The 26,997-nt window shown below is 38.7% G+C and overlaps 1 protein-coding gene across 3 annotated transcripts; it reads right to left on the reverse strand.

Annotated features, from left to right (window-relative positions):
• Nucleotides 1-111: 111 nt before the first annotated feature.
• LOC139948593 (ankyrin and armadillo repeat-containing protein-like) lies at nucleotides 112-26,278 on the reverse strand. 3 transcript variants are annotated; one of them, XM_071946770.1, is made up of 21 exons: nucleotides 26,120-26,278; nucleotides 24,027-24,646; nucleotides 20,969-21,403; nucleotides 19,779-20,055; nucleotides 18,484-18,667; nucleotides 16,956-17,178; nucleotides 14,951-15,010; nucleotides 13,279-13,480; nucleotides 12,035-12,243; nucleotides 10,799-10,903; nucleotides 9,458-9,871; nucleotides 8,875-9,116; nucleotides 7,739-7,889; nucleotides 6,420-6,581; nucleotides 5,981-6,210; nucleotides 4,501-4,659; nucleotides 3,470-3,587; nucleotides 2,647-2,807; nucleotides 2,075-2,220; nucleotides 1,821-1,876; nucleotides 112-1,598 (listed from the first exon to the last, which is right to left on the reverse strand). In XM_071946770.1, the coding sequence occupies exons 2-21, from the start codon at nucleotides 24,628-24,630 to the stop codon at nucleotides 1,345-1,347; spliced, it is 4,392 nt and encodes a 1,463-aa protein (XP_071802871.1). In that variant the 5' UTR covers nucleotides 24,631-24,646; nucleotides 26,120-26,278; the 3' UTR covers nucleotides 112-1,344. The 3 variants fall into 3 exon arrangements, with proteins under 3 accessions (XP_071802871.1, XP_071802872.1, XP_071802873.1); XM_071946771.1 differs by lacking the exon at nucleotides 14,951-15,010 and adding an exon at nucleotides 16,037-16,054; XM_071946772.1 differs by lacking the exon at nucleotides 14,951-15,010.
• Nucleotides 26,279-26,997: the final 719 nt, after the last annotated feature.

Raw genomic sequence — 26,997 nt, forward strand, 5'->3', positions numbered from 1 at the left:
TGGGATTCAAACCCAAGACCTTTGCATTGCTAGAGAAGATGTCTTACCACTAGACCGAGCTAGCCTGGTGGCTAGAGGCAATTTGTACATTAAATACAAGCTCATACAGTCTTATATTTGGCATCATAAATCTTTAATTAACCCACTTCTTTAAGAGAAGCTCCCACCTGCGTTCACGTCCAGCTTTTAAAAAAAGAAACATCAACCTTGAAGTTTTTCCAGTTATAGGACGGAATGAATGTTTAACCATTTTTACATATATACTTATCGGTACTTGGAAATCTTTAAACATAAATTAATAAGTACAAATTGCTTAGCTTGAACAATGTTTAATTTATAAGATTTGAAAGACCTTTGTTTGATTACAGTTTGGTATGAGTAACTGTTGTTCTTAAAAGGGATTAATAAAAACATTGACCACTTTCTACTTTTCTGGAATGCACAATTAATAATGTAAACCAAATGCCTTAGTAATTTAATAAAAGAAATGTATTTAAATGGACACTCTTATTTACAGTTTAGATTATTTTACAAAGATATCAAATTAATTTTGCCTGAAAAATACCACAGCTTTTTACAATGTGTTAAAACAGTTTTTAAAATACTTTATCAAATATAATTTTTGTATAAATATAATGCACCGTTGACCACTTTACAGTAAAACACGAACTTTGAAATATTTATGTATCCTTGAAATTTCAAGTTCGACAATAATTCTGAGAAACTTGTTTTCACTCCAAAGTTCACAATAATTCCGGATATTCCAGACCTTTGATACTCAGCACCCATCTTAATGTTGTCTTTAGCTGGAAAGTCTGGTACCTTTGTTGCATTTAGAGCACCTTTGTCAAACAAGTTCACAATATATAGCAAGTTGGAAATGTTGAGTCTGGTACCCTTCTTGTACTAAAACACCTGACTAATCAGTTTGAAGCTCATTGACACATTGAAACCAATAAAGAACTTACTCCGCAGTGGTGAAGTTAATAACGAGAAGTCCCCTCGATCCACTAAAGAAAAGTAGTAATCCCAAACGATTTCCTACCTTCCGCCCAGGTAGTACAGGTAGTTAAAAAGTAGGACAGTTCTTTTTCAGAACTGAGAAGTCTCCCTAATTCTGAAAAATCTACTCCGCAGTAGTTAAGAAGTCTCCAGAGTTACATATAATCTACCCCGCGATAGTAGAAAATATAGCACGACAAGTTCGCAATAGAACCAAATCTACAAGCAAGTAGATATACACATGGTGTTACCGACAACCGAGTATACATTGATACCTCACCGTGCAATGCCTAAATTTCCATATTGAAGCACCTTGTTTATCTGGACACAGCTAGCTACTGTTTAAGACCAAGCAATCTTGCCATCATCAGTAGGTTTTCTTAGTAAGATTCTCCTATTGTCTCCTCCAGGCCCTACATCTCGTTTCTTAATGCTTCTAACGCCTTCAATCTCATCATTAGAAATATCAGTTGCTCTGGATTTCAAACTCCTGGCTGGGGCAGAAACGGCACGACTTGGTGGACCCTGAGGGCGCTTTTTCTGTTGCTCAGTCGCAGGACGACGACTGCTGAAGCCCATTGTGGTTCTAGGTCGAGCTATATTAAAAACAAACAATTTAAATACAAATTTGAACAAGAAAGATCGGGGAACAACTTTAAAAAACAGGAAACTTTTGTGTTCAAACTATGTAGTTACTTGCATTAAAGACAATTCTATGAATTAACATAAAAAATGCAACTTGAAAGAAAGATAGACTGGAACTGAGAGGGCTTTGGGTTCCCCTCCTTAAGATGAGATCGAGATTGGGGGAGACTTACGTAATCCTCTTGGTCTTGGTGGTGGAACAGCAGGGGGTCCTCCATGAATCTCCAAACTACAAATGCAAAGAAATTAAACACTTAAAAACACTGGACACTATTTGGTAATTGTCAAAGACCAGTCTTCTCACTTGGTGCATCGTAACGAAACAGCCATCATTCATTCAAGAAGGTTGACAGATCATCAAGCCAAACATTTGCGTGTTTCAAATACGTATGCTGCCCTCACAGACTAAACTAATTTCCTATCTCACCTCAATGCTGGTAATCCAACAACTTGTGCTCGTCTGAATTCATCAGTAAAGTCATGTGACATTTTCCCATCTTTATCCAGGTTGTCCATAAGGCGTTGATATAAGCCAGGCGTGTTGCGTGTAGACACAAGGAGCAATCGTGTAGCCTGTACAATCACATTAAGTATTCAAGTCAATCAAACTGCACTTCTTATGCATTCTCACCACACATTGACAACAAATTCATTAATGATATAGAACATGGCCTAATTTCAGAGAGTTACTTAAACAAAAGGTACTGGAGCACAACAAAACTATGCTTACAAGAAAAAGACGGCCAAACTATCATGTCACATGTACAATTTGGACTGTTATCCTGCTCATTTCTGCTTAGCAGACAATTTCCAGCAAAGCTTGTAACCAAACAAACTTCCTTAGCACAGAAAATCTATGCTTAACAGAAACTGGTCACTGGCCGAAATTCCATAAGGTTTACATTGTTGCAACTGTTGTCCATTTATTTTGTGCTTAGCAAAGAAATTTGCTATGCAGAATTTTCTGCATAATAGATTTATGAAATAATTCAACAGTACCTTGCGATTGAACGTGAGGTAACCAAGGGCAACGGCAGCAGCAGCTCGCACCTCGGCATTCTGGGAGAACAGATGATTGATAAGTATCTCAACTGACCCACATGTAATCATTGCATCCGTTATACCAGCACGGGTATGCGCTAAGCTGGCCATCAAAGTACCTGCCAACAAAGTAGACGTAGGATTTGAAACTTTGCATGGTGAAAGTAAAATTAGGTGAGGTTTGTGAAAATCTCTTTTGATCGCGTTGAGTTGTCAACCCTCGGTTCTTTTCAGAACCAACACTACTCAAAAGAGATTTTCACATGATGGTAACGCAAACCTCACCTAACAAAGATATAAATTTCTGTTATAAAAAGGCAAATTTGGTCGAAGACTTTGTCAAGGACTGTTCAAATGAGTATAGCGCCCTCTATTATAGTGGAAACTGGACCATGAAGAAAGAGTTTCAAGATCACCTTGACATACACCAGGCTTCTTATGAGGGTACAGAACATCTCATGGCGTGAGCACAAGACCAAAGAACAGATCTACGGAGATATTCCACCAATCTCTACTACTGTTGCTCAACGCAGAGTCCGCTTCGCAGGTCACTGCTTTCATGCCAAAGACCAGGTCATTCCTGACGTGTTATATTGGAGACTGCCATGCCCTAATAGAGGACCTCGACCACTCAACTACATCAACATGATCGGTAGAGGCTGAAATCGTGGACCTTCCAAACATAATGAGGGATAAACACCTCTGGCGTGACGTCGTGCATGGAATCTCGGATGCGATCGCTAAATGATGATGTTGATTATTATAGCAACAGATGACCTACCTGCTAGTATGACAGTATTGTCATCACCAGATCGTAGCAATCGTACAAGGGTTGTTACACCTTCAGCTGACAGTGAAACTTGATCTCGATCTAAGATGACTCGAGCAAGAACAACAATCTGGAAAAACAAACAAGAAACGGAGTCAAGGCCATATCATTCTATGAGAAAGTGACAATGACGCCAATGTAGAGAACTTATCAACTGTCAGCTATGACTCCGATTATAACTCAACATCAACTATAGACCAATCCAGTCGCGCAAGTGCTGCGGTATCTTTGTGCCTAATTTTGTGCACAAAGACATGATTAAATCGTTTTCCTATTCGCTTTTTATGGAAATTGAATGTCTTCCTCGACAATCTTTGCAATTTCCCTGTCATGGCTACATGATATAACGATGTACTACATTCTTGTTTTTTTTTTTTAATTAAGCACAAACTAAAATACTGAAATTCTGACAAAATGTAACGCATTTAAGCCACTTTTATGCAGTAAACGTGTCTTTTTCCCTAACTCACCTAAGACATTTACTGTTTTTAAGATGATTCAGTTTCTGTTTAGTTGCAAATATTTGTGGCCAGTGATCTTCATTAGTATATCATGATGTCCTGGCAAGAAAATTGTGTAAGTCGTTGAGGAAAACATTTAATTTCCATAAAGAGTGAAAAAGAACATGATTTCATGTCTTTGTGCACAAAACTAGGCAAATGTACACCACAGCGGTGCTCAACACATGTGCGCCCGGTGCGCGCCTGGATTTGTCTATAGGCAGTGTTGAAGTCAAGCACTTTTCACTGAAGTATCAAGTACTGCCAAGTACTAAGGTGCACTGCCAACTACCAAGTATCGCGGAGTACTACGACAATAATATGGGCACCAAGGCAATGCCCAGGGGCACCGAGGCGATGATGACCAGGGGCATCAAGTACTGCCAAGTAATAAGGTGACAGCCGAGTGCTACGGCAATACTAAAGGTTTCTAGGAAACAGATTAACAGACTGGTTCCCTTTCTACAAAGATGGATGTCTTACCTGGAAAGCACCATGGGCTTGGTACTCCTCATCTTCAGAGTCTAAGAAATCTTGAAATATTGTCATCTTAAGACCTCCTGCTTCTCGTATAGCAAGCTGCTGTGTGGTATTATTGAAGGCAAAGGTTGCAAGAGCATTCCCAGCTTGCAGCTCAACATCCTAAGCACACAAAGAAATAAAATCTTTGTCATTGTAAATAATACTACATATCCAGAGCTAAGATTAATCTTTTCTGCAGCCATATCTTAAAGGCAGTGGACACTATTGGTAATTGTCAAAGACTAGCCTTCACAGTTGGTGTATCTCAACATTATGCATAAAATAACAAACCTGTGAAAATTTGAGCTCAATCTGTCATTGAACTTGTGAGATAATAATGAAAGAAAAAACACTATTGTCACATGAAGTTGCGTGCGTTTAGATGGTTGATTTCGAGACCTCAAGTTCTAAATCTGAGGTCTCAAAATCAAATTCATGGAAAGCTACTTCTGTCTCGAAAACTATGACACTTCACAGGGAGCCATTTCTCACAATGTTATAAACCATCAACCTCTACCCATTACACGTCACCAAGAAAGGTTTTATGCTAATAATTATTTTGAGTAACTACCAATAGTGTCCACTGCCTTCAATTGCTAAGAAAAAGTGTGATGTCACATAACAAATCACTGTGGAAACACTGATAACTCATCTTAAGATGAATCTTGGTCTCCTTGAAGACCGAAGTGTCGGTCGATATTTTCAGGTATGAAATTATTTTCAGTGTTGTGATCAAGAGTTATATGAATCTTAGTGCTTTGTGAAATCAAGCCAGAATAGTTTTTATAAATGTACATGTAACATATAAACTGTTAATGGTGTGAACAACATTGATGCCAATTCACCCAGTTCTGTTGAATCACAAAAAAAAAAAAAAAAAAAAACCTTAAACGACACTGGACACTATTGGTAATTGTCAAAGACCAATCTTCTCACTTGGTGTATCTCAACATTTCCATTCAAAATATCTGCGAAAATTTGAGCTCAATTGGTCATCGAAGTTGCGAGATAATAATGAAAGAAAAAATACCCTTGTCGTCACACAAAGTTGTGTAATTTTAGATGCTTGATTTCAAGACCTCAAAATATAAATCTGAGGTCTCAAAATCATATTTGTGGAAAATAACTTCTTTCTCAAAAACTTGCTTCAGAGGGAGCAGTTTCTCACAATGTTTTATACTATCAACAGCTCCCCATTACCTGTTACCTGGTTTTACCAAGTAAGGTTTTATGCTAATAATTGTTTCGAGTAATCAACAATAGTGTCCACTGCCTTTGATTCATAATCAGTGTTCGCCCTGAACATTAGTCCGCTGCCCAAATGCCAGTTGAAAGGCCAATGCACCAGTCAGAAATCACTCCACATGGTCCGGCTGGCTAGTTTAATGTTGAAAAGCATCCCTAAAACCAAATACACAAGGAGTGAATTTGCTATACGTACCTTCTTCTTGGAATGTAGTAAGTTGAGTAGTAACTGCATCTCAAACTGCGGCTCTTGCTTGAGCAGTTCCTGATTGTCTTTATTTCCCAGAATGATACACGCCAAGGTGTTAGCAATCTCTACTTGGATGTATTCATTACTAGTAGATCTGAAGATGCTAACGAGGGTTGAGATGGTGTACTCTTCGGCAATCTTTCTCTGAGTGATTGGATTGTTAACGTTGGCCACACCTAAAGAAAGATCAGGATCAGAACCAGTACATACAGTCAAATATACTGGCAATATAAAGTGGGTTTTTCAAAAGCACAATGCAAGTGCGGAGCAAGGCAGTCAAAACGCAAAGGGAAATGAGAGAGACCCACAATGTCACAATGTGGTACCCTAGAAAATATTGTATGCAACTACTCTTTTAACTTCCTCTCTAGTCTTTACTACTCACCAACACATAGCGTTCCCAGTGCCTTGATGACAGTATGTAAGACCCTCTCTGATGTCTTGCTAGAACGGAGGATTCTTACAACTGGGAGGATGCCATTCTCCTTCTCAATACGATTCTGATTATCAGAGCTGGCTCTCGTTAGCGCTATCATTGCCATACAACCTGCAAAGGATTAATTGAATTGAATATTAAGAAAGTTTGAAAATAATTATAAGCAAGCTGCGAGCCAGTGAATATTTGTAAATAAAATGTGCACAGAGGAAGTTTCAATTCAATTCAAGAATACATTTGTTTCCATACTCTCATAAAAGAACAACAATAGTTACATGTATTACGGAGTAAAGCAAAACAATTCTTTAAGTAAGAGTAAACAAATTTGTAATTAAGAATACAGTGAAACTAAATTGAATTGTCTGTATTATTTCCTTTTGTTGTTACAAGTAAGCAGTGAATAGTAAGAGACACGTTGTCCAGAAAATTAGTCAAGACATAGTCGAGGCATATTGGTCAAAGTTTAAAAATCTAAAATATTAACAATCAACAGCATGATAAGAATGAGCTTCTTACAAAATATTAATTCACTCATAAAATGAATTGAATGTAAAAAAATGCAAGCCTAATACTTTGTTGTTGTAAGACCAGAAATTTGTTCCTCAATGAACATTTTATGGGCACCAAAGCAACAACTACATGTACATGTAGGTGCACCAAGGCAGTGGACCAGGAGCACCAAGGCAATGACCAGGGAACGATTTCATAGAGCTGCTAAGCATACAAATTTGCTTAGCATGAAATTTCTTCCTTGGAATGACAGGATTACCAACCAAATTTCCATTTTTTGCATATTTGCTTGTTACTGGCATTCAGCTGTTGTTTGCTTTTACTGAAAATCACGTGGAAATTTGGTTGGTAATCTTGTTTTTATTAAGGAAGAAATTTCATGCTAAGCAAATTTGTGTGCTAAGCAGCTCTATGAAATTGGGCCCTGGTGCACCAATGCAATGACCAGGGGGCACCAAGGCAATGACCAGGGGCATGGATGCAGTGGCACCAAGGCATTTGCCTCTAATGTTTCCCTTAAGAACCATACTAATAATAATAATAATAGTAGGCATTTGTAATGCGCCAAATCAATCTTTACAGATGTTCAAGGCACAGCAGAGACAATGTAAACACAACAATACATGTACATATCCAGTGAATGCTAAACAAACAATAATAACAACACCATTTAAAAAAAACAAAAAACATGCATGCCAGCGTCATCTTTATATGAATAAATCCACTCTGAATGAATTTCAACAAAAGCCATTACTCACCAACATACTGAAGCTTTTCTGACTTGACAATAAGATCAATAATTCCGCTGATTCCAATAAACTCAGCAATCATCTTCTGTTGTGGTCTAGTATGTCCTGCTAGAGCCCATAGACCACAGGCAGCTTGCTCCTTTACATCCAGAGCCCATATCTAAACAATCACAGTGGATGTGTTAACAAAACGCACTCCTAACTCAGTCTCCAATACATTTAGTAGAACATTAAGCAAGACAAGTTCTCAAAATAACACAATCTACACAGCAAGTAGATACACATTAATGGTGTTACTGCAAACCAAATATGTATTTATAAAGTCCCCATTGAAAAAGACTCAAACTGTTTGTTTGTTTGTTTGTTTGTTTGTTTGTTTGTTTAGGTGATCTTTCCAATAGGTAACTCAACAAACTCCAACAATGAGATGATAACACCAAGCTGTCATCTTTCTCATACAAACATGTGTTTTTCAGACAAGTGTGACCGATAGAGACTCTGTGTTTACACTGCACGTTCTCATCGTTTTGCTTGCAAATGACTAAAAATTGTCTATCTATATCGACCACGATACCAGTGAAAGCAATTTTCATGGGAAATGTTCTTGATCTGGGACAAAAAGTCTGCAAAATAGTATCTATTTTTCTACGGCACGTATAAGCTCCTGTATCCGTTCTAACGTGTGTGCAAAATACGATAGTCACGGATTTGTGTCACATGAACACACAAAGTGTCGACGTATCTGTATCTGTATCTGTAGAGTGTCATGGCCGAGTGGTTAAGAGCATCGAATTCAAGTTCTGGTGCAGTCACCGGAGTGTGGGTTCAAATCCCGGTCGTGACACTTGTGTCCTTGAGCAAGATACTTTAATACTAGAATTGCTTCTCTTCACCCAGGGGTATAATTGGGTACCTGCGAGGGTAGAGGTTGATATTGTGTATGAAAAAGCCACAAGCACCTTACAGGCAGCTCAGGGCTGTATACTCCCAAAGGAGCTGAGAAACATTAAAAAGGGATGTTATTGGGCCTATGACCAGGGCACTAATGTAAAGCACATTGATACGGTTATTGTGAAATGCGCTATGTAAGAATTAGTTATTATTATTTGTATCGGTAGACTTGTGAAACCTCTCTAATAATGTACCTTAAGGAGACGTATGAGTGCACTAGGCGCATGTAGATCCAAGATAGCAGCCTGGCACTTTGGGTTGTTCTCTGCTAGTGATTCCAGCGCTGCTGCAGCTTTAGTCTGGACGGAGATATTACGACCTCTAATCAGTGAGACTAATGGTTGTACAGCGTTCCGTTCTACCACCAAGTCTTGATTCGCAGTGTGGTTACTGGTCAGAGCAGCAAGGGCGGCTGAACTTGCTGCTCTTAAAACATCTACAAATAAACATCAAAATAAACATCAAACAGTTGATATGTATCAAGCCTTGAAGTTTGTCCTTGAAGGGGCACAGCAATTTTCTTATGGTAACTGGCACTTCTATGAGGAAAATGTAATTTTGTATTTGTATAATTTGCAAAGGGCGCCACAGCAAAAGCACAGGGCAGACTGTGAAGAATAGACTTTTCACTGAGAACAGCAGCTTCAAATGGTGTTAAACAGGATTGAGTAATGGTTGACGGCTAGAGGTTGTTCCAAGACTTAAAGGTTCTAAGGAAAAAAGAGTTGGCATAAACTTATAGCAGGAATTTCAAATGATACTAAGAGAAAGACGTACCCGATTTGACTTGCAAGAACTCCACCAGTGGTTCAACTCCTCCATGCTGCGCTACTAATGTTTGATTGACATGATGACCAAGGCATAGCACTCTGACAGCATTCACTACCTCAACTAGAACATCCTCAAGCTGTGACTCCATTAGTTGAATCAGCGGCGGTATACCGCCCTCATCGCTGATCATGCTACGATTCTCATCAATGGTTCCTAGATCAGCTAGAATGATTGCTGCTCTCGATTGGATATCATGTTCTTTAGAGCTCAGTAGTTTAATAACGGTAGGAATGGCACCAGATTTAGCGACAGCATCTCGGATCTCTGGACTTTGAGAAAGGTTACAGATGACTGCTGCTCCTAGAGATTGCATCTCACGTTTCTGCATCTTCAAGATCTCAACAAGAGCTGGAATTCCATCTAGAATAGATGAAAGAATAATAATAATAAATAATTATAACACTTACTTATACAGTACCAAAGTCCGCCAAAAAAGAAGCTCAAAGCGCTTCACAGAGATACAATTTAAAAAAGCTCTGGCCAAATACAATGAAAGACAAATAAAACAATAGATGGACAGGGCCAAAACTTATAAAGCCTGTTAGCACAAACAAATCCTGCTAAGCAAAACAAAAAATATTACTAGCCAGATTGATGTGACTGGTACTTAACTCATTTCTTGCTTAGCAAAGGAATTGGCTCAGCAGAATTTTCTGCTTAACAGCTTTATGAAATTGGGCGTTTACAGCTAAGGCTACCAGCTAGATGTCCTCATTATCATACATTGAAGTATTTGATGTCCTTAGCAACACTCTTAGCAACAGTCAAAGCCATAACTGTAGCCACCAATTTGGATTTAGTCTTTTAATCCATAACGCTACTATTACATACACAAAGATCCATGAGTTAGCCTTTTTGAGGTATGGGGGACACTCAAGTAGTGCACTGTTAGGTTTGGGTGTCTACAGGCAATTTTACACAAACCAATTAGCGTCATAGTGCTATGTCCACCATATCTCAAACTACTAATAATAGAAAAATAATGACAACTTCTATAGCTGCGATATCCACAAAAAGTGCTCATGGCGCTCGCTTCAATAAAAAAAGTTCCCTCTCGGTTGTTCTCCAGCGATGCAAAGAACAAGAAATACAAAAATCAAATGTCTATGGAATGTTTTTGAAATGTTTCAGGGTTGATTTGAAAGTGTCTATTGTCTGAATGGCTCAGATGGAATGTGGCAGATCGTTCCACACCCTCCCTGCAGCTACCTGGAAAGAACGGGATCCCTATGAATAAATTACTTCCAGAATGTTCCACAAGACTGGAAATGGCTGATGGCTACATACCTGCTTCAAGAATGGGTTTCCAGTATTGCTTATTGGATGTTGTAAGAACTTCTAGAGATCTTACAGCGCTGTCTTTACATTGGAAGCTTTGAGATTTCAGCATACCTGTAAGGTAGATATTGAAATAATTACGAGTGCAAATATTGTTTAAAGGCAGTGGACACTATTGGTAATTACTCACAAAAATACAAATTTTACTTGGTAACAAGTAATGAAGAGCTGTTGATAGTATAAAACATTGTGAGAAACGGCTCCCTCTGAAGTAACATAGCATTCAAGAAAGTAATTTTCTACGAATTTTAATTTGATACCTCAGATTTAGATTTTGAGGTCTCGAAATCAAGCATCTGAAAGCACACAACTTCATGTTGACAAAGGTGTTTTTTCTTTCATTATTATCTCGCAACTTCGACGACCAATTGAGCTCAAATTTTCACTAAATTTTCACAGGATTGTTAATTTATGCATATGTTGAGAAACACCAAGTGAGAAGACTGGTCTTTGACAATTACCAATAGTGTCCACTGCCTTTAAAGGGTATTAGCACTCTTCACTCTTCAATGGCAGTTAAAAACCTTTGGTTAGAAAGCCTACAGCAGTGTTTGATAATGAAAAGAATTTGGAGGGAAAATTTTTACTTCAAAGTGATGCGGTTAAAAATACATCGGTTTTTATGCCCCAAATGTTAATCTGAGACCATGCTTCCCAGATTGTTTTTTCCTAATGGGGATTGTTCTTCCTGCATGAACATATTTGTTCTGGATATGTTTAAAACGCAACAAATTTTTTAAATGAAACTTCCGATGTTAGATTTATTGTGTACATCTACATTTAGAGAGGAGTAAAACAATGAAACGGTGCAAAAAACCAAGAGTATATTATGCCATATATAGCATGAGCTATTACAGCAAGGTTATTCTATGGTGAGGGATCAACATATATATTTGGTTTGCGGTAACATCGTGTTTGTATCTACTTGCCAGGTAGAGTTTGTTCTAGGAGAACCGTCTTTCTTTATTCTACGACCACAAAATAGATTTATCGGATGTTCAGGAGACTTCTCAGTTCTGAAAAGAACTGTCCTGCTTTTAAACTACTACCCGGGCAGGGACTACTACTTTAGCTTATAGGATCATAATGAACTGCACTATCGTGGAGTCAGTTCTTGAATTGATCTCAACTTTTCGACTAGCTTACTCTAGTCATCATCAGGAGAGGTTACTCTAGTTTTCTTACCAATAAGTGTCTGCCAAACCGGCACATCACGATGATTCCATTCAATAAAGTACTCCAAGACATTTGTATGGAATCGAAGCGCTGCTAAGTGTATCATGGTATTCTTCTCAGTATCAGTCTTACGGATATTAGCTCCAAGATCTATCAATATCTTCACTGATTCTAATGCACCACTGCTTGCTGCTAACAGCAATGGAGTCCGCCTTAATCTGATATAGAAATTGAAAGACAAATATACATGAATCATAAATACTTTGGTCGATTAGCTTCTCTGGGTCAACCCCGGTCTGCCCCCGATTAGCTTCTCTGGGTCAACCCCGGTCTGCCCCCGATTAGCTTCTCTGGGTCAACCCCGGTGTGCCCCCGATTAGCTTCTCTGGGTCAACCCCGGTCTGCCCCCGATTAGCTTCTCTGGGTCAACCCCGGTCTGCCCCCGGTACATTCGAATAGCTTTGACGTCATTCCAGGGGCTCACCCGGATCAGCCCCAAGTACCCTGCTTGTAGAGTGGGTCATATGGGGCTGGCCCCAGGTGCATGACGCCACCACAAGAGGGTGAGTGATCGTTCCATTAGCTCTTGTCAGGGGCTCACCCGAGTGTGCACTGTGGGGTCGACCCAGGGAAGCTAATCGAACACATCCATAAACAACTTACAGGTAAATCTGAATATTAGAGTGGGATTCGAACCAACGACCTCCGGATTAACGTGCCGGCGCTCTACCAACTGAGCTATCTAGCCCTATATTGGCGGTGTCCCTATTTTGTCAATATCTTTGTTCGGGGGTGCCAGTCAGAAACCATACAAACGTCAACTGCCGTGTAGCCAGGGATCACACCCAAGTTTACAACCTGGGAAGCGGCAGCCAGGGGATCACCTTAAGGGGGTGGCACTTTTTGTTTCAGATATCAAATAACAAACCACAAAGAGAAACTGACTGGGTAAATTTGAACTGATTTTGGATTGAACAAAGACAAGATTACTAGAGCGGGATTTGAACCAACAACTTCTGGATTAACATGCCAGCGTTCTACAAACTAGGCTATCTAGCCCTATGTGTACTAGATTAATAGCTAACTAATAATAATTAATAATAATAAAAGTTAGCTTAATGGTGTAATAAATCTTGTTCAAATTCTGATGAAACATAATAAGATGACATCTGCTTTTGCTATATTTATTTCAATGTTTAAATCTACGGCAAGAGATTTATCAGATGAAAAGATTAGTTTTCAGATTATCTTACTTGTCCCAGGTCTCAAGTTCCATCTGGTCAATAAATTTCCTGACAAACATCCTGACGATGGGAGCGTGATCATAGAACGCAGCGTGATGGATAGCCGCCCATCCAGCAGGATCAGCAAGGATCATACCAGCACGGTTTGAAACTAGACACAAAGCAGCCTCCAAAGAACCACAACGAGCTGCAAGGTGTAACGGCGTTGTACCTTAAGAATAGAACAGGTGACTCAATTAACAGGTGACTCAAACAAGTGACTCATTTAACAGGTAACTCAATCAACAGGTGACTCAATCAACAGGTGACTCAATTAACAAGTGACTCAATTGACAAGTGACTCAATTGACAAGTGACTTGACAGATGGCTCAATTGATAGATGACTCAATTGGCAGGTGACTCAATTGGCAGGTGACCCAATTAACAAGTGACTCAGATAACAAGAGACTCAATTAACAGATGACTCAATTGGCAGGTGACTCAATTAACAAGTGACTCAATTAACAAGAGGTATGCCCTGTGTTTTTGCTGTGGTGCGCTTTCCAAAGTTCCAATACAAACTTACATTTTCCTTATAAAATAGAAGTGGCCCTTTACCAGAGGAAAATTGCTGGGCCCCTTCAAGGCTGAAATTCAAGGTCTGTTATATTGACTATATTTTATTTTTAAATCTAGATTGCAACTGCATGCAAGCAGTCTATCACTACTGCCAGGATATCATGTCATGACAATTCAGGAATTTGAGAAAAAAATCTTTTATCATTACAAATGTGGCAAGCGACACTTAGCCTGTTAAGACTGAGGGAATTCAAGCACGGTGATGCAGTAGATGCTCAAAGTTGTTGAGATAGGGTAGGTCTCTAGGCTTGGAAAGGTTTTCATGAATTATTTGTACATTTCTATTGAATTTATTCGGTTGGGTTTTTATATCAAAGAAAGGTTTGTTATTAATTTGTAAGTTCAGTGCAGGTCAAAAAGAATACCATGCAAAAGAAAAACAGCATGTGAAGAGAACGTGCATGGTTATTGAAAATAGTAGTAATTAATCAAATGAATACAAGAATTAATTAAGACAAATCGGTGAAAGTAAGATTGTTAGAGGGTTACCGGTAGCAACGGAAGGTCCTGTTATATAGTTGTAATCTATGTCTATGTGATTTGTAAGCTTTAGAAGGAATTTTAGCAACACTATTTTCTTTGCAACTAACAAGCAGTAATTTTTTTGTTTTGAAAAACGAAGTAAAGATGACACACGACTTTGGGCCGTGTATGGTAGAAAAATACTAGGGTGTGACACCGTGAAAAACAATTTTGTTGCGAGAATTAGAGGCTCTGAGACGAAATGTTAATGCTCAACATTTTGATCAGTATGCTCTGAGCATCTTCTAAAAAATGCTATTGCTTTTATATTAACAACTAAGCAATCTTTCAAACTCAATCCATAATAGTTAGGCATTGAACAAATGAAAGCAGTTCTTGCAGACAAAAATACTAAGCTACAAAACTACAACTACTAAAGTCTGTTAGCAATTTACATCAATTGTTTACAAGTTCCAGTTGAACGCGGAAGATTTGCAACTCCTTGAGAAGTTCGGTGATTTCTCAGTATGATCAGAGAAATATAATGAAGAAACGAAATGTGACGAGGATGTAGACAAAATTAGACACCTAGTAACTCACCAACAACTGGATCATGCTGTGCTTGTTTAAGATGTTTGGTTTTATTGGTTCTTTGATGAGCTATGTTAAGATCAATGGGTTAGGATGATACAAGGATAACACAAAATGAAAACACCATGCATGGAATTATTTATACAACTACAACGGTTTAACTCTTAAAGGGACACGTTGCCTTGGATAGGTCGAGTTGGTCTATGAAAAGCGTTTGAAAACGTTTGTTACAAAATGCATTTGGTTATAAAGATGTTTTAAAAAGAGAATATAATGATCCACAAAAACATGCCTCGCAATTGCATGGTTTTTACTTTTACTTTGCGAACTAACACAGTCGGCCATTTTATGGAGTCAAGAACTTGACTCCACAAATTGCATGTCGTGTTAGTTCACGATGTCTAAGGAAAACCGTACAATGTCAGGCATGTTTGTGTGGATCAGTATATTCTACTTTTAAAACATCTTTATAACCAAATGAATTTTGTAACAAATGGTTTCAAACACTTTTCATAGATCAACTCGACCGATCCAAGGCAACATGTTATTTTCAAATCTGTCATTTAATTCGTATTTGAATGTTCAATAGGACTTGAAACTTGTACTGATTTCTACCAAGTGTAGTTTGGTCTGCAGTAACAGCGTGTGAACATTTCTCTTTTGAGTTGTGTTGTTTGAAAAAAAAGGTGGTTGACAACTCAAAGTTTCAATTAGTTGGCTCTAATCATCTTCAGGAGAATGTTCAAGAGGTGTTCAGCTGGAGATGTTAATTAGGAAGGATCATTTTTGGTACAATTTAATTGTCACCAAAAAACAAACACTTTTACAGTACATTTGACATAAACCAAACTGTGCCTTGCATTGCAGTGTCAACAAAATAAAAACCAACAAGTGTTTGTGTATTTCAAACAATGTTCTTTAAAAGAACAACGTCAAAACTGTGTTTTGTGTACCTGCAGGACACTCATAAGTCCAGACAGACAGACAGACAGTAACAAAAAATATATTTACAAAAATTCAGCCCAACATTGAATGAGTGATGTGTTTGGAGTGATGGTATTTAATGTAACATGCTGTAGACCCTTAGGCTCTTACCTCCACAGATTTCATTCGCTGAGTTAAATGACAATATTATAGGATCAGAAAAAGTGGGGAAATGGGTTAAATACCATTAAATATTCCAAACTATACCATAGAATCATACAAGATGATCAAACTGATTTATGAATGAAGCAAAATATTGTTTTCTCTTATTCTTTTTGCCATTGTAAATGAGTTAGTAGACCTACACCAATTAATTAATTAATAAAAATCCACCATTAAAAAGTGACTTCATTTAAACTACTGTCATTTCAAAAGTTTAACTTTCCCTCTTTGTAGAGTTTGTAAGATGATTCTGGTCCACTTACTATGGGTTAATGAATCACAATAATATCCTGTGTTGTTTATCAATTGAAATAAGGCTGTCAAAAATACGGCCTTATCACTAGATCACAGCCGTCTGCCTATTCCTTAAAGCCACTGGATACTATTGGTACATGCTCAAAATAACTGTTAGCATAAAAATTTACTTGTTCACGTTGTTAGAGATCAATGGGTGGAGAGATGTTGATAGTATAAAACATTGTGCGAAACGGCTCCCTCTGAAGTAACGTAGCTTTTGAGAAAGAAGTTATTTCTCTGAGATGTCAGAATTTGATTTTGAGGTCTCGAATTCAAGCATCTGAAAGCACACAACTTTGTGTGACAATGTTTTTTCCCCATCCATTATTACCTCGCAACTTCAACAACCAACAAGTTCAAATTTTCACATGTTTGTTATTTTGTACATATGTTTAGATACACCATGTGCCAAGTGAGAAGACTGGTCTATGACAATTACGGAATGTGTCCATTGTCTTCAACACTGGCAGACGCACTGATCTAGCGGTAGCTGAAGTTGCCGTTACAGACACAACCTAATACTCTATTTATATACATTGTAACCCAGTTAGACAAGAAACAGTCCACTCACCATTTGGATTTGTGAGATGATGTCTCCTTACATCAATATCTTGCCTCTGTATCAGCAATAACTCAATGACAAGTGGGCGATTGTTTTTAGCAGCATGGTGCATACATGTGTAGCCATCCTCATCTTGTTTACTAAGACGAGACGGGGGACACTTCCTAGCCAGTGTCTGCAAGATGGAGACCATTCCTCGAATAGATGACATCTTCAGCCCAGATTGAAGATTCTGTAAAATTCAAGACAAGTTGCATTTCTTAGAATCAAGTTGAATATCAAATGAATGTATGAAGTTAAACTTTAAAACTAAATCAGTCATAATGTATATTTGGTTTGCGGTAAGAGCATGTGTATATCTACTTGCTGGGTAGATAACGTTCTTTGAGTACTTGTCTAGCTATATATTCTACTATCGCAGAGAAGATTATTCAGAATTCCTGACACTTCTCTACTGCACCGGGGGAAAAGATTTTGGGAATTCGGGAGACTTTTAAGTTCTAAAAAGAACTGTCCTGCTTCTTAACTACTACCTGGGCGGAAGGTAGAAAATCGGCCTTGACTACTTCTTACGCTTAGTGGAGTGAGGGGACTTCACGTATAAACTTTGCTAACGCGGAGTGAGTTTTTTCTGGTCTCAACATTTCGACTAGCTTGCTCTAGTCATCGTCAGGAGACAATTAAAGTAAATCAAGACAATCACAGCCTCCAGTCAATAAGATGAAGATTACCCATTTAATTTTCAAGAACAGGCCTTAAAATAACCTACAGCACCCACAGCAACTGACACTTTTCATGAAACATGCTAATAACATTCAAGCATGCGTACATACCCTGTTGGTTGGCAAACGCCATGGAGTTGTGCACTAAGCAGACGCACAATCGCATCTGCGTCACGCACCCATTACCCGTGTTGGAACAGCTTGATGTTAGTGCGCACGCGCTTTGTGCAATTTACATATTTCATGAGAAGGGTACATTGCTCTGGTGCCCTGTGCTTTTGCTCTAGTGCCCTCTGCAAAATTTACATTGTCCTCATAGAGGTGCCCTTTACCGCAGGGAAATTGCTGTGCCCCTTCAAGAGCAAAGTCCAATGCCTGCACGAACAAAGGTGTTAAAAATCACTGTACAAACTCAGACACACCAGGAGAAGAAGCTGTCATGGCCGAGGGGTTAAGAGCACCGAATTCAAACACTGGTGTTTCTGATCAGCAGAGTGTGGGTTCGAATCCCCAGTCATGACACTTGTGTCCTTAAGCAAGTTTAACCATTGCTTCGTCATTCGTATGGGACGTAAAGCCGTTGGTCCCATGTGTTGTGTAACGCATATAAAAATAACCCAGTGCACTTATCGAAAAGAGAAGGGGTTCGCCCCGGTGTTCCTGGCTGTGGCTGCTGAATGCGCCGTAGCACCTTGTAGGATTAGGTCTAAGAATTTCAAAAACTTTGTCCCACTCACCTTGCAATAAAAATACTTGGTGCTTTGTATCCTTTGTTTAAATACGGTTCTTATTATTTGTATTATTAAGCTTCATACCTTGTACTTAATTGCTTGGTGATAGCCATATTTCTTCTTCCATTGTTCATGCATCTGGATGTCAGTCAATGGAAGTCGCTTTGGTTTCAACTCTGCAATCTTGTCATAAAAGGCGTGGGCCCAGAGAGGTTGAGGAGGCGATACTGGGTAGTAAGTCTCAAAATCCATGGACAAGATGAAATACCTGTGACAAAATATTTATTATTATAACACCCCTTACAAATATTCTACCTTTTCATTGGTTTAGAGCGCGCCACATGACATGTCTTAGTTTTACTAGACGACGCCCGTGTGATAGTGCATCGTTTGCCGTGTAGTCCGACGACCATCACACGGCGTGCAGTACCCAGACGTCTTTTTACCCACCTCGAACCCAATCAGTTGTGCATCTGTGTATCTGAAATGCGCATACGGAGCGTTACGAAGATGATAAATAGTCGTTTGGGGTGTTATAGAACAAATATTGACTGCTTTAACTCGTGCTATGGTTAAAACTACGACTCCCTCGATGCCTCGATGATCCCCGGACCGTTCCGGGGATCACCTCGCGAGTGGTAGTTTTAACCATAGCACTCGAAGCAGTCAATATTTGTATAAAATCATTCATTGTTTATGATAGTAGACACTATTGCATTTCTGACCTGCGGTAAAAGTTTAAAGACTGAAACAGCAACAATGCTGTACAATTATTTCAATATGTACATTTACAAATCATGGTAATCTTCACCAGGGTTAACTGCTGGCTTCGTTATTCTTATTTAAGATTTGTCCCCAATGTTGTTGTTCTTGAATTGCAGCCCTCGACTTAACACTTGACACCCACAGCAATTGCTATGATGCCCTGAGCTTTTGCTGTGGTGCCCTTTGCAAGGTTCCTGTATAAATTTACATATTTCTCCTAGAGGTGCCCGTCTATTGTTTAGTTTTGGTCATGAGAACCTAGCCTGGGCCCCTGTCTTTAACCGCAAGGATAAAGACAGCTACTCAGATTCAGTGATTCCATTGGATACAATGATATCTTTGGATAACCTGCACAGTGACATGAGCTTTCCATAGATGCCCAAACAGTACACTCCTATCACATAGAATTTGACTACGTATCTCTACATGTGAAATGAATGTAGGTCAAAGGTGTATGTACACGCCGGCTGGAGGTCGGTCTCTGGCGTTATTCACAAGCCTCGAAGTGTGACGTCAGACGTTCAGGCTAGAGAACCATTAACTAAAAGCAAAATTTCTCGGCCCGTAAAGACAATATGACTTGTTTTATACGGAATAATTCATTCAAATCTTACTTTTTGCCGGCAATCTCTGTGACTGGTACATGTAGATTCTCATGCAGCGGTTGGTTAGGATCAGTAATCTTTGCAAGATAATCCATCGCTTCCAACTTAATCTCCTCATATTTCTCAATGACCTCATCGGGTGGGTTCACACAGGGGTCAGTCTCAATGTCAAAGGTCATACCCCCATGAAGGTGGAAGTATTTGTTGCTGGAGTTGAAGTTAGGGCAGCGGAATGTTGGGGAGAGCATCAAGGGAGGAAGTTCTCGTTCTGTTTTACATTCGTCAGCTGTGAAGGAAAGAATCAATCAAGAAAAAAGACATTAGGAAGACCAGATATCAAAAACATCCCAAGATGATCTGATTCTGAAAATAAAACACGTAGAGTTATATATAAGAAGTAGAGGGCACACTGGTGATGCTGCTTGCACAAACGCCACGGGACCGCAAGGAGACACACGTGCCATTTTAAACACACGCTGTGCGATGATGTTTTGTCAACTACAAAAATGGCCACATGCTTGCATGCCGAGCCGCGTATGTAGGCCAGTGCGCCCTCTAGTTCTATGATAAAACGTTATCTTGGCACATTATTTCCTTTTGAATTTCTTCAAAGTTTAATCAAGAAAAGTTGTGTTTTTATGGTTTTATACAACTCACCTTTGGAATACTAGCTAGTTTTCAAACAAGTTTTCCTACTGGATAGTTTTCACTTGAGAGTTTCATACTTTTTTTGTAGGCCTACTAGATAGTTTTCATTCCAGGTTTTTTTTGAAGTTTTTATAATAACTAGATTAGATTAGATTAGAATTATTTATTCAGCCAACAGTTAAAAGTAGTATTAGATACTTTACAAAAGTTTTAAAAGTAAATAGTTTTCATAGCGGTTTTTATAGCAGATATTTTTCATACTAACTTTGATACTAATAGTCTTCATAAAACATATCTTTCATACTACAGAGTTTTCACACCAGTTTTCATACTGGACAATTTTCATACCAGAAAGTTCTAATACTATAGTTTTCTTCATATCAGATAGTTTTTATACCAGTTTTCATACCAGATAGTTTTCATATGAGATAGTTTTAACTTTCGTAACAGATAGCTTTCGAAACCAGTTTTCATACTAGATAGTTAGATTATTAATAACCTAAACACTTCAAACTATATTCATTATTTATAATTTGTCCCTTTCACTTTACCTGTCAATGGTGGCAGCAATCTCTTAATATCAGGAACTTTATTTCTTCTTCTCATTCCAATCAGAAATGGAATCAAGAAACTGATGAGTTTAGCCATCTCTAGTTGTCTACGAGTCTCTGCTTTCTTCCCTAGGTTTCTCTGGATCACATCAACATGAGCGTGTAACCTCGTCTGTAATCGCTCAAATGTATCATGATCAATTCTCTCTTCACCAAGTCGGATAACGCTAGTGACTTCATAAGCAGTGTCTATCATAAAGAGGTTCTGATGTTGCTGAATGGAATCTTGTCTCCATGTGAGTTGGACGCTCATATCGTCAACGTACTGCATGAACAGACGTTTATCTGCGTTAGCATCGTGCTCACTCATCGGGAATAGACGCATGTTATTGTAAATACTACTGAAGTCGGGATCTTTTGTAATGTCCATCATACCTGTACAAAAGTTGAAAGAAAACACCTAAGTCAATACTGAAAATAAAAACTATCCATATTAATCAGACAGGACTTTACTATCTGTACGAACAACAGTTGGAAATTTCACTTAAAGCACGTTGCCTTGGATCGGATGAGTTGGTCTATAATAGCATTTGTAACCGTTTTCCTATTGCTTTGCGAACTAACACGGTCGACGATTAATGGGAGTCAACAATTTTACTCCCATAAACCACGCAATTTCGAGGCATATTTGTGTGGATCAATGTCTTCTACTTTTAAAAAACATCTTTCTAACCATATGCATTTTATAACAAACGGTTACGATATGCTTTTCAAAGACCAACTCGACCCAATCCAAGGCAACGTGTTCCTTTAACTCAAAAGAATATCAAGACTACTTTCTTTACAGGCCTTGAACTTCACTCTTGAAGGGGCACTGCAATTTGCCTCTGTAAGGGGCAATCTATGAGGAAAATGTAAATTTGTATTGGAACTTTACATATAGGGCACCACAGCAAAAGGACAGGGCCACTGCTGTAGGTCATGAGGTGGGTAAATTCAAGGCCTGACTGGGTGTGTTTGTTTTGTTCACATTTAGCCTCAAAGAAAGACACGGCCAAGGTCAAAATTTGAGGTTGTAAAAAGTTTTAAAATTGTTCGCTTATTTGCATTAGTCATTTTGGTTGGTAAGCAATTTGCTACAACTTATTCCCTAGATTTGACAACCCATCAATTTGTAAGTGTGCCCAGGCATGTACGCTGGAAATAAAAGCTGAAATCTTGAAGATTTAAGTCCAGTTCTTACCATATTAGTTAATTAGAATTATTATCGTATTTTAAGTGGTCCAAAATTATCATATTTATAAAGCAAGTCCTGAATAACCTGACTCTAAAACTATTTACAAATGTTTAAAATTATACTTCAACAGCTTATTTTTCAACATATTTTGTACGCATTACTCCAATTCTAACACCATTACTCAGGTGGAATAAGAAATAAAATATAAATGTAGCTTTCAAACATTTGAGTTTTTAACATTCTTTCATTAAAAGTATTTTCATTAACATTTTACACATTGTGCAACTGTAAATATAGCCCCAACGAAAGACTTGCACAGACCTTGAAATCTAGCAACCCAAACCACGGGGCATTTTAATGGCTCTATCTCAATTATCAAGCCAACTCGAACACACACCACTTTACCTGCAATTCTGTTTAGCTTGCACTCACAATAAAAGGTGTGGACTGAATCCCAACAAGTAAACAAAGACGTTTGGACAATGAGCTGCCAGACAGTGAATGACAACAACTACTGTACTGGCTACTGAGTAGTGAACAAACCATCACAATGTGGTGGAGGGTAAATAGCAGACACACAAATGCCACCAAGGAAACAAAACAACTTACTGGCACCATTCTACCTCCATGCTGGCACCACAAAGTTGTCAACATTTTCATGGTCATTTAGTCTTCAAGAAAGACTCGGAGTGGGTCGAAACATCAGGCCCTTAACAATTTGTTTGCATTTATACCGTACATGTGTAGGTTGTTTTGGTCGGTAAGCAGTTTGCAGCAGCTACTGTTTTCTCATTTTCATGGTTATACAACGAGCACAGGAGGAGAGTAGGGGTTGGAGACTGTGTAGAACTTTTAAAAGGTGTGGAAATGTTGATATTTGAATAATGTGCCTCAATTTTGAAAGAAAATTGTGGATACTTTCGGGTAGGGAGAGGGGTCCTTAAAAATAGCAGTTTCTTTTTGACCCTTAGAATGTTGACAACTTTGGATGACCTGTCAAGCTGATGAGCTGATATAGTAACAATTATGAATAGGGAATAATTTTATATCAAATCAAATGATCCTTTCAACATTAAAGGAACAAATTGCCTTGGATCTGTCGAGTTGGTCTTTCAAAAGCGTTTGTAACGATTGGTTATAAATATGGTTAGAAAGATGGTTTAAAAGTAGAATACAATGATCCACACACATTTGTCTCAAAATTGCGTGGTTTTCCTTCTACTTTGCGAACTAAACACAGTTGGCCATTTATGGGAGTAAAAAATTTGACTCCCATAAATGACTGAGCGTGTTTTTAGAAGAGGTAAAAGGAAAAAAAATGCAATTTCGAGTAATACTTGCGTGGATCATTATTTCTAATGTTAAAGTATCTTTCTAATCAATGCATTTTATAACAAACGGTTACAAAAGCTTTTCAAAGACCAACTCGACCAATTCAAGGCAACGTGATCCTTTAAACACTGATAGATTTAAAATTTGCATTGAGGATATATTATTTGGTCTTACCCTTACTTGTGTGTAAGGACTGTATACTCAGTACTTTGAAATAATAATAACCGTGTTTATAACAGGCCTTTTCCAAATGATACAAAGCGCCGATTATTTAACTGCAAGGATTGGAACTGCCTCTAGCTACCGGACATTTGCAGTGGTCTAGTTGGTGAGACATCTGTTCTAGAATTGCAAAGGTCGTGGGTTTGAATCCATATTGATACTACTTTTTTTCACAGAATTCGGGAAAGTACTGAGTTTACACCGCTTTACACAAAGGTAGGCCCTACTCAACATTTAAAAATGAAAAATTCATGTCTAAAATCTTACCTGCCATCATGAATTCAGTCAGAATGACTTTCTTACTTTGGGGTTCTCCCATTGCATTCACATCCAGACTTGAGCGCCATCTCTCATTAAACTTGATTCGCTTATCTCGTGGGAAATACACTCCATGCCACAATCCTTTCATCATATAGTCTATATTAATAAGTGTCTGACCGAGATGCGTATCTATGTACGCTGGAGGTAACTGACATGTTGTCGCTTGGTCAAAGTTTACTTCAAGAGACAATGAAGGGACTTGATTAAGACCATAAATACCGACAACAAGTTCTCTTAAGACTTGATGGATCTCACGATAGTCTAAAGGCTCAATAGTTGAATCATACGGCAGTAGTAGGACACAGTTGTTATCTGCAAATGGTTGCATGGACATGATAACCCCAGATGGTGGTTCAGCTTGTAGCTTATGTTCCTCTGCCGACACAAACCAATGGTAAGACGTCTGAGCGATGGTTTCTTGAAGCTCAAAACGCTCAAACTTCTCAAAGAATTGAGTTGCCATACGATTAGCTGTCGCTGTGGCAATAAGAGCTGGGTCCTCACCAATGGACAAGCCATGCATGCTACTCTCAAGGTTCTTAGCCGCCATGATGCCGTGCTTCACTCTACCAACAGAAAAATGATTAATAAGATAAATAATATACACTGTTATCAATCATGAAGAAAACATTTATACCGCCAAAATCAACAGAAATTGTTCTAAGGCGCTAAAGACAGTTACATGAAAATAATTACAATTAAAAACCAAAATTAATATCAATTACAATACACTTGTTGAAAAAGATAATATTTGAACAGTTTCTTAAAAACGTGAATAGTCTGAGCATCCTGAGGGTGATTTGGAGGAGTGTTTCATTCTTTTGGTCCATAGCCTGCAGGAGAGTGAGCGATCTACAAATGACACAGCATGGGTTCTGGGCACATGACACTAAAGATGTACTTCATCTTTAACTTGCAGGGCACAAATGAGTATGAAGTTTATATTTGAGACGTCATCATTTTAAAGCCAGTTTTTGTCGTCTTTTTTGTTTTGATGTCTTGAAATCAAATTCCTTTCTCTTGATGTTAGCCTGTGTGTGTCAGCATCTGCAATCTTTATCAATTTGCCTATTGGGTGAGTTGACGGCGAGTTGACGGCACAAGCGAGTTGACGGCGCAAGCAAATTGACAGCAAGTTGATGGCAAGTAGTAGGACCAAATGGAAATAGTCATGCAATGGGATGATACAGCGCTGTACTAACTTAGGTATGTAGTGTTGTTAGTGTTGACGCCCAGAAGTCGATGGGATGGGCCTGCTTCACACATTTCACAGATGTGCAAACTCTTGCTCAGTCACAGAGTCAGTGTGTCAGACAGTACGAAATATCCACCACGACCATGGATATATTTATTTGTTAATTTAAGAGCCATTAAAAAGTGTAGTAACTTTAACTTATTGCAAGCCAATGGGGGGCAATGCCATGGACATGAAGACTTTTTTTATGATGAATGAAATTTCAACAAAATTTGAACTATAAATGAGTAATGGTCACCAACTTAAACTGTACAAATCAAGATCCAACCTTAACCTCAGGAAGTTCTGGTTTAGCCAGAGAGTGGTCAACTACTGGAACATTCTCCCTCAAAAGGCAACAGAAGCTTCAAGTGTGAATATTTTCAAGGGACATGTGGATAAATTCTTAAAGAACATTGGGGGGCTCTACATAAGCTTATCTAAGCTGTCTGCCCCAGTAACCAGAACTACCGTCTCCTCCCCAGTTGTGTGATGGCGTCGGTGGATTCAAGTAAGTTCAAGTAAGTTTTCATACTTTGCTCTGATTTTAAACCAGGTGAAAATATGAAAAACACCGAAAAACATCAGTTAAACTTGTGTTCATTATGTAGACAAGCTTTATACAAACCGTAGGTACAGCCTTATTTATAAAGAAGAGACACATGATAATCGAAAGGGGGGCACACATTAAGTTGGTAGCAGTTACAGATAAAGGATAAACAAACACTTTGTTTTGGCAATCAAATAATTAATCAAATCCGGATATAATATTTGTATGCAGGATCAGGAGAGTGTCAAATCATACCTGTATTTACGTCATGTTCGTGTCCTTATTGTTTTTCGCCAAACCAGTGCGTGTCACGTAGAGTTAGTGATTTGAAAAAAAAACAAATTTGAAGCTGAACCGTAATTATGGAGGAAGAAAAACACATATGACCAAGGACCTTAGCAAAGGAAAGGCAACTTGACAACGAACGCTAAAAAGTGAACGCAAATTTATTGTGCGTCACCTAGACTTCTCAATTCAGATTACGTGTTAATCTTATTTTAACAACGGTTCCATGCTATAATAATTTGCATGGATAAATTCGCCGGTAGAGGGCGGCATAAAGTGGGATGTTGGGAGGAGGAGGGCCACAGACATAGAGGTTCTTTATGTCTGTGAGTGGGGCAGATGGATCATCGGCAGCTAGAAGCCGGGCAGCCTGGAGGACACGTGCCTTCCCCCTCCCCCCCCCCCCATTTTTTTAGTGGCCCACACCCCCAAGAAATAAAACAGACACGTGTTACTGTGATGCACTCAAAAAGGAAAATCATGGCCCAAGCCCGGCCCCAATTTCGACCACCCCCCCCCCCCCTCAAGTTCGCACGCAAGATGGAATTGGGGTGATATGGAATAACACAAACCACTGTGTACCTGTGCGTTCGACTATAATGGGCAAACAGGACCAGAGCCCAGTTTCTTAGCTACTAAGCACACAACAAAAATTGCATGAAATGTCTTTCTTGATAACAACAGGATTACCAACCAAATTTCCATTGTGTTGCATAGATCAGCTATGTTTGCTTATCCCTTGGAAATCACTTTGGTTGGTAATCCTGTTTTATCGTGGCAAAAATTAATTTCATGCTAAGCAAATTGTTTTGCTTAGCAGCTCTAACATAATGTAATTGGGCACAGGT

Source organism: Asterias amurensis, chromosome 16, assembly GCF_032118995.1.
Source record: "Asterias amurensis chromosome 16, ASM3211899v1".
NCBI lineage: Eukaryota > Metazoa > Echinodermata > Asteroidea > Forcipulatida > Asteriidae > Asterias > Asterias amurensis.

What these genes read in the sequence shown, in the direction of transcription:
- LOC139948593 (XM_071946770.1), bottom strand. Translation starts at nt 24,630, where the DNA reads ATGGCGGCTAAGAACCTTGAGAGTAGCATGCATGGCTTGTCCATTGGT. An exon ending in GAACTTGAGACCTGGGACAA is followed by an intron (nt 12,244 to 13,278) that starts GTAAGATAATCT and finishes TTTCTATATCAG; the next exon opens with ATTAAGGCGGACTCCATTGC. An exon ending in CACTCATACGTCTCCTTAAG is followed by an intron (nt 7,890 to 8,874) that starts GTACATTATTAG and finishes GTGATTGTTTAG; the next exon opens with ATATGGGCTCTGGATGTAAA.